General features: G+C 36.7%; 1 protein-coding gene across 13 annotated transcripts in view; it reads right to left on the bottom strand.

Annotated features, from left to right (window-relative positions):
- ANKRD26 (ankyrin repeat domain containing 26) overlaps positions 1–13061 on the bottom strand; it is a 52535-nt gene that overhangs the window by 20028 nt on the left and 19446 nt on the right. For 9 of the 13 annotated variants that reach the window (XM_064656060.1, XM_064656059.1, XM_064656056.1 and 6 more), the window contains 10 exons: positions 11738–11766; positions 11571–11637; positions 11442–11486; positions 7888–7973; positions 5846–6838; positions 4757–4995; positions 3765–3914; positions 2779–2812; positions 2451–2583; positions 972–1185 (listed from right to left, as the gene is read on the bottom strand). In XM_064656060.1, coding sequence (XP_064512130.1) covers positions 972–1185; positions 2451–2583; positions 2779–2812; positions 3765–3914; positions 4757–4995; positions 5846–6838; positions 7888–7973; positions 11442–11486; positions 11571–11637; positions 11738–11766 — 1990 coding nt within the window. The remainder of the gene's footprint in view (positions 1–971; positions 1186–2450; positions 2584–2778; positions 2813–3764; positions 3915–4756; positions 4996–5845; positions 6839–7887; positions 7974–11441; positions 11487–11570; positions 11638–11737; positions 11767–13061) is intronic. The other 4 variants (XM_064656061.1, XM_064656058.1, XM_064656066.1 and 1 more) reach the window with 4 other exon arrangements.

Raw genomic sequence — 13061 nt, forward strand, 5'->3', positions numbered from 1 at the left:
ACTGTATGGCATCAGCATATACAGCAGGCAGAAGAAGGAAGAAGCAGGGGTATATTTCAGAGTGATGGTGTTTGTCTTCCCAAGTCACTATGTGTGATGGATCTCTGCTTTCCTGGGGATTGCTGAACACCTGCCTGCCCATAGGAAGCAATGCAAGGATTCCTTGTTTTGCTTTGCTTGTGTGCATGGCTTTTGCTTTCCCTATTAAATTGTCTGTATCTCAACCCATGAGTTTCCTCACTTATACCCTTCTGATTCTCTTCCTGATCCCACTGGTGGGGAAGTGAGTGGCTGAGTGGGGCTTGGTTGCCATCTGGGCTTAAACCCTGTCAAACTGCTGGAGTCAAATCCAGGCAAACCTAGGACTGGCTTTGTCTTCCATATACCAGAAAGCGCAACGCCTCAAAGCTCAGTTCTGTCAGCCTCTCCTCACAGGGCTGCTGTTCCTGCTCCCTGACAAGCTTGGTAGCTCTCTGCTGAATGCACATATATCAATTAAGATCCCTCTTGTACTAGAAGGCCAAAAATTGGACCCAGGGCTCTAGATGCAGTTCAGCAAGTGCTGAATAAGGGTGGATAATCACTTACTTCAATCTCCTATTGCACTCTGTGGACTTACCTGAATTCCTAATATTATACACCAACAGAAGCTGCAAAGACACTAACATACAAAATTTATATAAATCCTCTCTCTTATAAATTTCATTTTCCCATACAAACTCTCTTGTTCTCTTCTCTTGTTGTTAAAAAAACCCCTGAAAACAACTTGCAGAAGATTTTAGATGGAGCTAATATTCAGGCTTTTTTTCCCCCTGACATTATGTCAGTTATAGCATAACTTGCCCAAGAGATTAAAAGAAACCCAAACTCAAAAGACTATAAACTTCTTATCCTACCACATGCATCATCAGCACCTTCTGGCACATTAACACCGATGAGATAACATGTTTTCAGGACACAAGGATACATACTTAAGGCTTTGGATATCACTTTTCCATTCCACTTCTTGATGAGCCAATATAGATTTTAAATCTTGAGTCTCTTCTGCTATTAACTGTGATTCTTCCTTCTCACTTTCCAATTTTCTTACTTCTTTACAGACAGCTGTATATCGATTTTTTTCATGTTCTATTATTTGTTCATATTTAAGAAGTATGTTTTGAATTTTCAATAAAATAGCAGAACCTATTTTGAGATAGAAAGATAAAGCTGCACATATGCACAAATACTTTCTAATGTGTAAATTATTTAATTAGGCATAAGTGGTAAAGGTTTGGTAGTGGGAAGACTGCAGGTACTGCAGAGGCCTCTGTGAGAAGAGGCCAGGGGTTGCCTTGTGCCAGGCAGAGACAGTTCCAACGGACCCACTGCAGGGCACAGTTGAGCCTCTCAGTCATGCTGGTGGCACTTCAGGGAAAAATATATTTAGGAGAGGGCAAAACCACCACACAGGTAAAGGAAAAGGGGGGAACAACGCAAACAACAGTGAAGGTCAGTGAAGAATGAGGTGGAAGGAATCTTAATTTTTTTGGCTTTGTTTCTCACGGTCCAAATTTATTTTAAACTGTAACGAATTAAGTTTTCCCAAGTGGAGTCTGTTTTGTGACAGTAACTGGTAAGTGACAGTCCTGCCTTTGTATTGCTCTTCTGGCTTTTTCATCCTATTTTGTCCTATTGAGGAGAGGCAGTGAGAGAGCAGCTGCACAGAAGTTTGGCCCTCAGCCAAGGTTAATTCTTCTTATGACAATTTATATATATACATATGTGGGGGTGTGTGTGTGGGTGTGTGTGTGCTTAAGTAAAGCCATTATTTTGCTGCACAATTTGTGGGGTATGCTGGTTTAGGCTGGGACAGAGTTAATTTTCTTCACAGTGGGATGGGGGTGTGTTCTGGATTCGTGCTGAACACAGTGTTGATAATACAGAGATTGTTTTCTTATTGCTGAGCAGGGCTTACACAGAGCCAAGGTTTTTCTGCTTCTCCTACCACCCAGTCAGTGAGGAGGCTGGGGGGGCACAAGTTGTTGGGAGGGGACACAGCCAGGACAGCTGACCACAACTGACCAAAAAGATACCCCAGATCCTATGGCATCACGCTCAGCATATAAAGCTGGGGGAAGAAGAAGGAAGAGAGGGATGTTTCAAATAATGGCATTGTCTTCCCAGGTAATGAATGTATTAGGAGAAGCTCAACTATACTTTGCAAGAATCTGCTTCTTCAGCTCTGACTAGACAGAGAACCGAAGATAAAGTAAAGCAAGTGTACTGGCAATGCAGGCAGACATCTCAGGTTAAGGTGACATAATTTCAAATCCTTTGAGACAGTTCTCTACCCATAAAGAAATATTAGACAGAAATATGAAATTAAAATATCTAGGAGGGCACGCAAAGAAACCATGTTTTAAAAGAGAAACATGTAACATCTGAAGAAAAAGCGACTTTCAACATACCTGTATGATCCACGCCAAGCTGCTCTAACAGCAGCACAGCCTCTTTGTACGTGGATGTTGGTAATGCGACATCCTCTGAAGCTGTGTCAGATGAGTGAGTTAAATCAAGGTCATCAGTTACATCCATGCCGACCTACAAACAGTATTTTCTGTATACAGCTATATGGTATTGCAGATCCTTACAAGTGCATGCATGACTCATTCTCTCATTCACAGTTCATAAACTTAGCTCAAATATGATAATATCAGCAATTTGTGCATCTGGTTGATCCCATCTAAGTGATTAAAAGCTGGTAAAACTATTTATTAAGAAACTAATTTACAGTACCTTGTTCTTTTCACTTCCTGTTTTTGCTGCAGGTCTGGAAAATAGAAATGTATTTCAGTTCTGGCAGGTTTATCTTGCATTATGAACAATATCAAAGTTGCTCTAAAAACCTAATTTCAGAAGGGAATTAAAGTAAAATTTAATATAAAAATTTTGTTAGATGTAGTTGAATACTGGAAAAAAAATCTGTCTATCATTGTTGCTATTGGAAGACTATTTTTTTCCACAAGATATTAAGCAAATACTTGAAAAAACTGTTCTCTGCACTTCACTCAAAGTGAAAGGAATTGTACAGCTACAGATATGCAGACAGACACAGTTATGTGCATTTCCTGTTTAATACCAGAGGTTTAGCTCTCCTCAGTATTGAGACTCTTTTTTCTTACAGGTCAAATGACCATAATTTTGGATTCTCTAGTGTACTCGGGATGGGGTTAATTTTCTTCATAGCAGCCCACACAATGCTGTGTGTTAGATACCTGACCAAAACAGTGTCGACAACACACCACTGTTTTAGCTATTGCTGAATGTGCTTGTACCCTGTCAGCAACTTCTGTCTCTCATTTTGCCTCCTATACAAGTAAGTTTGAGGTAGGTAAGAAGTCAGGAGGACATACAACTGAAGAAAAAACAACAAAACAAAAAATAAACCCTAAGATGCCTGCAATGAAACAGCAATTTCACTTTTTTATAAGTCTCTCCTCTCCCTTTTTAAAACTATAAAATATTTCTATGTTTATGTGCGCACACACTCAGGTAATTATTCACATTTGTGCCCACTGACCTTACAATTAACTTGGCTAGGATGTTCTAAGCACTCTGAGCAAAAGATAAGTGTTTTGGAACACAAAAGGCTTCAGGTCATGTTGTCACATAAAAGAACAAGAACCATTGTACATATCATGTTCACAAAAAACTTCCTTCAGCTTTAGGTCAATTTTTATCATTAAGTAAGTTTTATTTATAACACTTCTTATATTCAGTACCTTTCTTCATCTTGAGATGTTTCACTGAAAGTGCTATCATCCAGTGTTTGAAAATGATTCCCACTGGAAGAGCTCATCTGCTGATTAGCTGTCTGCTTCAAAGTCTGTCTTTTATTCTTCTTTGCAACTTTGGGATTCAGGGCAAATTCACTGCATTAAACAGAAAGAAAAAAAAAAACACCAGTTGAGTAATTTTACACAAAATATTTCTGTGAAACAGCCATACTTAAGATGATGTCCAGAAACAACTGAGACAAAAAAATATCTCCAATAAAACACAGACTTAACCCTAAAGATTGTAAGTATTTAAAGGTATTTAAAAAACCTTCCCAAAGGAATGAGGCAGAAATGTACAACCTGAACTAGATTCAGGAAAGCTGAAATATATCTTATATCCCTATTAAAAGAAGTATCAAGAGCAGAGATTCTTTTGAAGCACAGACAGGAAAACACTCCTGCTTAGTATTACCTAAAAATATCTGTGCTTCCTTCAAATTTTTGAGATTGGTTTGGTAATATCATCTTTTCCCTTTTCCTGAAAAAGAGCACCCGAAATTATTGAAAACACTACCTGCATGCAGATCACTTAAAATCACCTGGAAAAGAGAGACAGCAAAATAAACTGCAAGTTCCTACTTGGCTTTTCTGGATAGTTGTTTCCTACAAAAATAACTGTTTTTTTCAGTGTTTGACTCTCATTTTGAAGACTCATTTTACCTCAACATTATAAGGAAGTTCACAGGAATATGGTTTCTCTTTTTTTTTATTTTATATTTTTTTTAAAGCAGGCAATAAATTTGAACCTTCATTATGTGCTTAGGTTTCAAAGTTTTTTTTAAACTATTTTTCTTGAATGTTTGTGATGCAGTGGCCTACTCAGTATGGCTTTCAGTACTAAGGACACTACTTCAACTAGTACAGTATTAGAAAACCTAACAGATACTACTTGAGTAACGCTACAAATAAGCATTAGGGATCGTATTTCAGTTTACCCTTTCAGTGGCATTTTAATCAATTTTGACCTCTCCTCAGGTGAAAAATTCTTTTTGTCCTTTTCTTCTGTACTGTTTTCATTCTCCATTTTCAGACAGTCATTCTTTCTTAGAGTAAGCTTTTCTTTCATTTCCTTATTAGTAATGTTGCCTGGCGGGGTACTTAATTCAGCAACATCTTCCTGTTTTGCCACCTTCTGCATTTTCAAACATCTTTGCTTGCTTTTTTCCTTCTCAACCTACAAAAAGAAAGGCAAGTTTCATGTATTTCTCAGTATTTCCAGAAAAGAGAAACACAATATCCAAGATTGAATAATTCAGTGTTTACCTCTGAAAAAGCATAAAATGAAAAAAGAAATAATACAGAGAAGTATTTTCACAAAATTACATTACAAAATGTATTGCCATTGAAAGTACTTTGAATTCACCCATGATTCTATGATAGAACAGAAGTATAGTCCTTAGAAAGAAAACAATCGTGTATCTTAAAACATGAACAACAAAGAAGTGAAAGCATTACTGATGGATTAAAGAGTTAGAAGGACTGCACAATGTTAGTTGTAAAAACAGAAAAAAAAAAATCAAGTGGAAGTGTGCTCAGTTACTGCTTCCTCCATAGGGAATGGGTAGTGTGGCAGGGGAGAAGATTCCAAACCCACAAGCAGAAATAGTTTCACAGCAAACGAGAATTTTACTGAAGGGCAATGAAGACACATCATGCAGAAATCATAGCAAATGAAAAGATTGGTCAAGACCCTGTTCAGAAGCTATTTTCATTCTCTGTCTCAGAATCAGAACCGATTTAATTGTGTGCAGTTCTTTTTATGTCAATTAAATGATAACTACTTACACTGGAATTGAGTGCCACCTACTGTTAAACTGGAAAAATAACGCATTCTGTGTTTTCCAAAAAGGGGTTAAAGGGTGAAAAGGGCAACTCTCTGCTGCTCTTTATTCATAACCATCGTATTGCCATTAAACCCACAACCAATTGGCACAAAGCATCTTCACTTAATGATGAATAGCTAAAGTGAACAGGACCATTGATACAGAGAAAGCCTAAAAAATAAGGAGTAGCAGGTGAACTACCTCTTTTTGCAGCTGTACCTTCTGTTTCTCCAAAGCCAGGAATACTATCTGCAGCATTCCTACCTTACTCTTAAATCTTTCCATATCTTGTTTTAGTTCTTCATCAAGATTCCTTTCCAGCATGCCACAAGATTGCTGAGCATTTGCAAAAAGACTTTCAATTTCTGTTTCTCCCATATTGTTATTGTTGATAAGGCAGTCCCTGGGAACATCCTCATTAAATCCAGAGTATTTTTCAAGTTTCCTTTCTGTTACAAAAACTGCATTTTCATCACTTGTAGAAACAGCTCTTATTTTAGGAAGAGTATTAGAAATCTCACCCAAAATACTTGATTTTAAGCTATGACTCAGGGAGTAAGCAGAACCTTCCTCTGCATTTTCACTAATTGCATTATCATTCTCTTCTGTTTCCATAGCAGGCATTCTCTTTTTCTCTCCTTTTGCCAGAGACATCTTTCTGTTATCCATATTGTTAGTGCCATCTTCTTCATCTCTATTCCGGGTATCTTCCACATTTGCCTTTAAGCTATTTTCATCAGGAAGGATACCAAGACTCGGAATTACAATTTTCATTTGGGGTACTTTTCCATCTAGCATAAGTTTAATATCTCCAAATTCACCTTTGCTTTCTAACTTACTACTTGATTCTGTCACAGGAGAGGAAATAATGCGAGAACTCTTCAGTTTTTCACCAAAGCCATCTTCTGGTATTTCTTTCACATGGGAAGCAGTTTTCCCAGTTTTATTTTCACCAAACAACTGCTTCAGCTCTGCTGTAATGTTTTTAAAATTTGTTTTCAATTCCCTTTTCTCCTTTTCAATCCACAGTTTTTCATATCTTTCTTCCCAAGGTTTCAGACTTAACTCCTTATCAGCACTGTACGATTCCTCATTTTCTGCTAGGGCTTCCTGATGTGAAATTTCTGCTTTGTCAATTTGATTTTCATGTGCTCTTTTTTCTATCAAGTTGGTAGTTTCTAAAATATACTTATCCTTAATAAACAGGTACAGACAAAAAGATTACCAAGAAAAAAAGAAGTTACAGTTAATCTAAGTAATTTCTGTTGCAAACTCATCCTATCACATAACAGAAATAATAGAATCAAGATATTTTTGAAATAATTTTTATAATACCAAGCAAGGGATACTAAATTAACGGTCACTGAATCATCTTTTTCTTAAAAACAGAAGGACTTACTTTAGAGACAACAGTTTTTCTAGATTAGACTTGACTGGACATTAGGGTTACTTTTATCTTCAAGCCTGCCTGCTTTCTGTAACTGGTGGCCTTTGTTAGAAAGCAATTTATTTTTTCATGTTTTATTGCTTTAATACCATTTTTCTTTGTAACTGCCAACATTTTCTCATCCTCCATTCTCCATTGTTTTCTACTGTCTGGCAGTGTATTAGCTAGCTAAGCTAATACACTGTGACAAGCTTTTTACTGTTCACCACACAGAGAATTGGCTAAGGTAGGCCTATTTCTTCAGCAAAGATGCAGAAATTTTAAATTCCAAGGTGCCTTATTTCTCTCTAGAATGCCCTCTGGAAAAAAAAAAACAAAACCTTTCTCAAACACTTACTAACATGGCCAAACAACTACGTATTTTGCAGAGGCAGAGAAAGCATCAAGAAGGTCACAATATTTAAATTTTTTTATTTCATCCTTCTTTTACCTGGCATGTTTAATCAAACAGATCAGCATATTATATACAAATCTCCCTGTTTACTTGAATGTGCCTTTTGCATAGGGAAAAAAATGAATTTCTCTGCACTGTTTCTCAGCACCATGCAAAAGGAAAAACACTGAACAAAATTTAAGCAAACCAGCTGGAAACAAATTAGTGTAACAGCAAGTATCTAACATAATTATAAGGATTTTTCCCCACCATAAGAAGACTGCATCCCACTTTACTTTGGGCTGTAATTTCTACAGGACTTTCCCTTCAGAATTATTCATTGATTGGTAAGTTTTCTTTACATTAGCGTATAATACAATTTACTGATTCAGACTCTAATTCAAAATATTTGGTGTTACATACCCACACCCCATAGTTTTCAAGGGCATCCTTGACATCTTCTTTTTCAGCTGATGATGACATATGAAAGGTAGATCCTGAGTACTCACCTACAGTGAGAAAACAAGTATTTTGATAAACTGTATAACCTAATTCTACTTATTTACACCTAGAGTGCATCTTGTATCATATTAGTGAGACAAATCTTAACACAAACTAACACATCCCCTCTAATTTGTGAGCTCCTGGAGAGAAAATTACCATAATAGAGATTTAAGATGCATCTGTGTGAATTGCTTTCTTCCAGGGCATTTTACCTTTTAATGTATAAAGGAAATTTGCTGGAATTCACTACCAATGGGCACAAGTAAACCAATCTTGTTTCTTAAAGGTGTGTGATCTCAATTTCTCTGACACACTGTGTGCTATACAGTAACTAGTTATGTTCCTCCAGCAATTTTAATTTCCCTATATGCTGTGCACAGAAAATCATGAAAAAAATTAAAGCTTTGAAATCTTATGAGGCCCCAGCTTTACTCTATGCATGAAACAAATCTGTCTTTAGACATGGATCTGGACTGAGTATTTCAAATTGTTGCAGGAGACATGGATGGGACACTAAATGAAATACAGACTTGCGTGAGAAACAGTGATCTGAATTGTTGAGAAACAGTGATCTGAATATTTCACTCATACTGGTGAAAACTGGATTCCACTCTTCCCTTTCTCGGAATTTCTATATAATATGGGCAGTCACAAACCTCTCAGAAGCAGTCACTCTGTCTAGGCACACTGAACACTTTTAAGTAACAAATATTCAGAAAGAAACAAGTCCCAGCACCTCAAGTGTGGAATCTAAACACAAGAGATGGAGGCTTTTCACTTTAATCACTCTGCACCTCTTGTCCTGCTCCATAATTCTATGATTTCTATGCAACAGCCTTTCTGTGCACAAAGTTTCGCTGCTAAAGAGAGACACAATACCCTTCCTACAAGAAAAATTAACAAGACAGAGAAAAATAGGCAGATATTATCATAAAAATACAAAATAAAGGGCACAGTATTAATGAGTCACAGGGCCAATCTCATTTCTGGCATTTTCTGCTTTAGGGGACTACTTTCGAAAGCTTTCATTTCTTGAAGGGGATTACAAGCTTAGAGTTTCAACTCATATGTCTGAACTGGGAAGCCAAGTTCTTCAGTCATTCATATAGGTCTCCAGAAGTTGATTTTAACCCGAAGTTACACAATGTGAAATAACCTTTTTCCTCCCACCTCAGTCACTGATGGGTAGAATTTCCCAGATTTTTTTGTAGATTTGGTTTTTGAGCATTTCAGCACAAGGTATTTCCCAACACAAAGTAGTCATTAGTGGGTTGGCAGCACTTATTTCACAGGTTTGTTATGATGATGTATTGATGACTGTGATGCATTGCAGACAGTGTGACTAATATTAAAGACAATAATAACAGCAATAATTAATAATTATTGAAGGATAATGTTCTATAAGGAACACAGGCACTGCCCTCTTTTTCTTGTTTTCAACATCATAGAGTTAGCTTTAGACTTGACTCATCCTTATAGCTATCCCAATATCAAGCTGTTTGCTGGTGCAGGTGAAGGCTTCGATCAGGAGTAAAAACAAAGAACAGATGTGCTGGTGGCCAGGGAGCATTTGTCGATAGCACCATAGAAGTTACTGTAGAGACTGACATAAATTATAGCAAGACTGCTCTAATCAAAAGAAGACAAACTCCTATTCAGTCTTGTTCATCAGTAAAGTCTTCAGTAGCAGCTATTTGAGTCTGAAATCTCAGTCTTCAGATAAGATTTCAGGGTCTCTGGAGCCCAGAAGATTTACTTCACATAGGGCTTAATCAATCTTGAAATTTCTCTATAATGGGCACAGAGAAAGGAAAAAGGCAGGAAAGACAAAAGGCAACAATGTCATTCCATCTTCAAAATTCCAGTTCTCATTGTGTCAGTAATTCTTTTACCAGTGATTGGAAAAATAATTCAAAAATAAACTGAAAAAAACCAAGAACTTCTCTCATTAGCTGTTGAAAATAAAATCACTGCTCTTCTTGGAGCGGTGATTAAGGAGTCTATTTTCTGCATTATTGGCAACTGTCTGTGAAAGAGGGAGAACTCTTAATTGTTAAGATTTTTTCACTTTTAGCATAGGGAGAAATTTTTAGCTAAAATATTGGTAGAACACTGGTCTGAAGCTTCTGAAGCGCCTGCCATAAAAAAAATATTAAAACCTCCCCCCCTTAAGTAAATTAACCAGTATTTTTGCCAGTCATTTATTACCAGCATGTATTTTTATTAATTGATACCTCCAGTGGGGTTAAATGAATCTGGCTTTGTGCCTAACACAAATCACTGTGCATACAAAAGATGCAAATTCCCCACCTTTTACTCTGCCCGTTCTCTAGCTGACATTAAAAGATGACTTTTAGTGTTCTTTCCAATTAGTCTTTACCTCTCTGCTGTCTTTTGACATTTCCCTCCTCATAAATTGTCTTACAAAATTACTTTTTCCAGATTTAAGTGCAAAGCAGCTACCTTCCTGCACTGAAAACATGAGAATACCACTACTTAATTTTGACCTAAAAATAGATTTTAAGAAGTTATTACTATGAGTCAGCAACAAAGTAAATAGAATGGGAAATTTCATCTCATTCAACATTTAATTGTGCAAGATACTGTACCTATTTCCCATATTTATTAAATAAACTTGTGAATGATACCACTTAGCCCTTTTAGAGTTAGAAATATTTGTGCTTCAGGAATTGTGATGCTTTGCTGAAGCAATTTAAATTACTTAAATTCAAGTCCAAATATAAGCATTTGAAAGAAATTTTCACATGGACTTTTCAATATCTGATCTTCAAGATAACACATGGGTAAAAATCAAGACAAATGATTAAAGACACACAGGAAAAATAGCTGACCTTAAATGAGCTATGGAAAGGCAGTCTTTCAGAATCACAGAATCAAGAATCAACCAGATTGGAAAAGACCTCTGAGATCGAGTCCAACCTATGACCACATTGTCAACGAGATGACAGCACTAAGTGCCACATTCAATCTTTTCTTAAACATCTTTGGGGACGGTGACTCCACCACTTCCCTGGACAGCCCACTCCAATGCCCAATCACTCTCTCTATAAAGAACTTCCTGAAGTCTAACCTAAATTTCCCTTGGCGCAGCTTAAGACTTCGTCCACTTGTCCTATTGCTAGCTGCCTGGGAGAAAAGACCAACACCCACCTGACTACAACCTGCCTTCAGTGCTTGTAATATGAAAAAACAGTATGCAAATTGGAAGGAAAGCAAACTTCAGGACTGCCTGAAAAGGGGAGATGACAGCATGAATGCTGGAGGAACACTATGTCATTTAGTGTTGAATGGCAGACTACAGGAGGGACCAAACACATATACAGGTGCATATTTCAGCAGACCACCTGCTTCCAGAACACCCTGCTAGAAACATTAATTTAATATCAGGAAAAAATTTGCAAGTACAATGTGTCTGTCCATAAAAGAACATTACAAACAGATTGTTACGATACCTTCAATGTCCTCAGCATCTTCTAAACCGAATTCCTGCAATAGATCTGCCAAACACAAAACAGATGCCTCACTAAATGCTCCTAAAAAATTATGAAGCTAAATCCAAAACCACTTGAAGAGAACATTACCTGATTTCTGCTGTCTGTTTTTAGGAGAGGTTTCATTCATTTCCAAAGCAGATTTGGAAGTCTTCAGCTATGAAAGACAATTCAATGATAAAACACCAAATTCAAAGTAACTACATACTACTTAATGAGCAGAATAAGTAGTTAGTCTGATATGAAACAATACTCACCCGTGAATTGTTGGGTTTCTCAAAAAAACCTGGAGGTGAAAAATGTTTTGGAAAACGTTATTTAATTGTGGGTATCTTTTACTCCATTCAACATCGGTGGTTTCTACAACTAAGCAGAAACAAGTCACAAGCATTATTTCATCAAGATTACAATACCTAACATTCAATTTACCTCATCACGCAGCACTTGCATTAGGATACAAGAAAAGAACAATGCATATTTCCCATCATGCATCTTGGATTTAAAAAATAATTATCACAGAACTAAGACAATTTATGTGAAGCAATAAGGTCATGCTTGTGAACAGAACAAGATCAAAATATTTATAGTTCTTTGGAGGAACTGAATCCTGTTTTCTAAAATGATTATTTAAAAAGCCAAAGCTGGTCTGCTGCAATGAATGATCATAAAACAGCATTATGACTGTGATTATTCTACAAGTGCTTAATAATATTGAGGAGCATTTTTCTTTCCATTGAAGGCAGGGATGCAGACACAGAAACCTCATATATGTGTAACACGGTAAAAGCAAGGCAGCCCTCATCAGGTTGTTGTGGGAACAATAGAAACAAAAGTTGTTTAGTTGTAATCTACATTTATAGCACAGTTCCAAATACTATTTTTTTAATTTTGCCCAACATTGAATCATTTCCAAACCCACAGAATCTACTGCCCCACCTATATTTCTCAAATGCTCTATGTTAGTCATCTTACAGACATCTTTGAGTCCTCTCACGAAATAAGTGCATGAAATATTACTAAACATGGCTCCACGGCAAAAATTTTGTATTTTAAAAAAATCCAAACTAACATTAAAAAACAGCATTTGATTTCACTAAACCTGGTCATCTAGCAGGATGGGAAGATCTTAGCAAGATTACCATAATAACCTTTTACCCTCTTTCACACTGATGTCTTAGTAGAATCATGCAAAGAAGACTTCCACAACAAATACTTAACAACTACATTTCAAGCTTCTGGGAGTTCATAATGTTTTGCTCAAGATGCTCAGGAGACAGTGTCACAAACTACAGGCAGAAATCCTCAGCAACAAAACATGAACTTTTAGTCCTATTTTAGCCCCTACGTACAGTACAATAAAAAGCTATCAAAAGTTGAGCTAGGAGGAAAAAAAATGCTTAGCCAGATCACAGGTGTCTTCCACTGCATTATCATCCAAGAAAGTTAAATGTTCAGAAAGGGTCAATCCTAAACCACATACACTTCCATTACTACGCAACAAGAACTTGAACCAAAAAAATTAGAAACACGTCCAAATAACACACGTAATGCAAACAACTTCCTCTGCAAACTGGTCAGCAA

This window comes from Pseudopipra pipra, chromosome 5, assembly GCF_036250125.1.
Source record: "Pseudopipra pipra isolate bDixPip1 chromosome 5, bDixPip1.hap1, whole genome shotgun sequence".
NCBI lineage: Eukaryota > Metazoa > Chordata > Aves > Passeriformes > Pipridae > Pseudopipra > Pseudopipra pipra.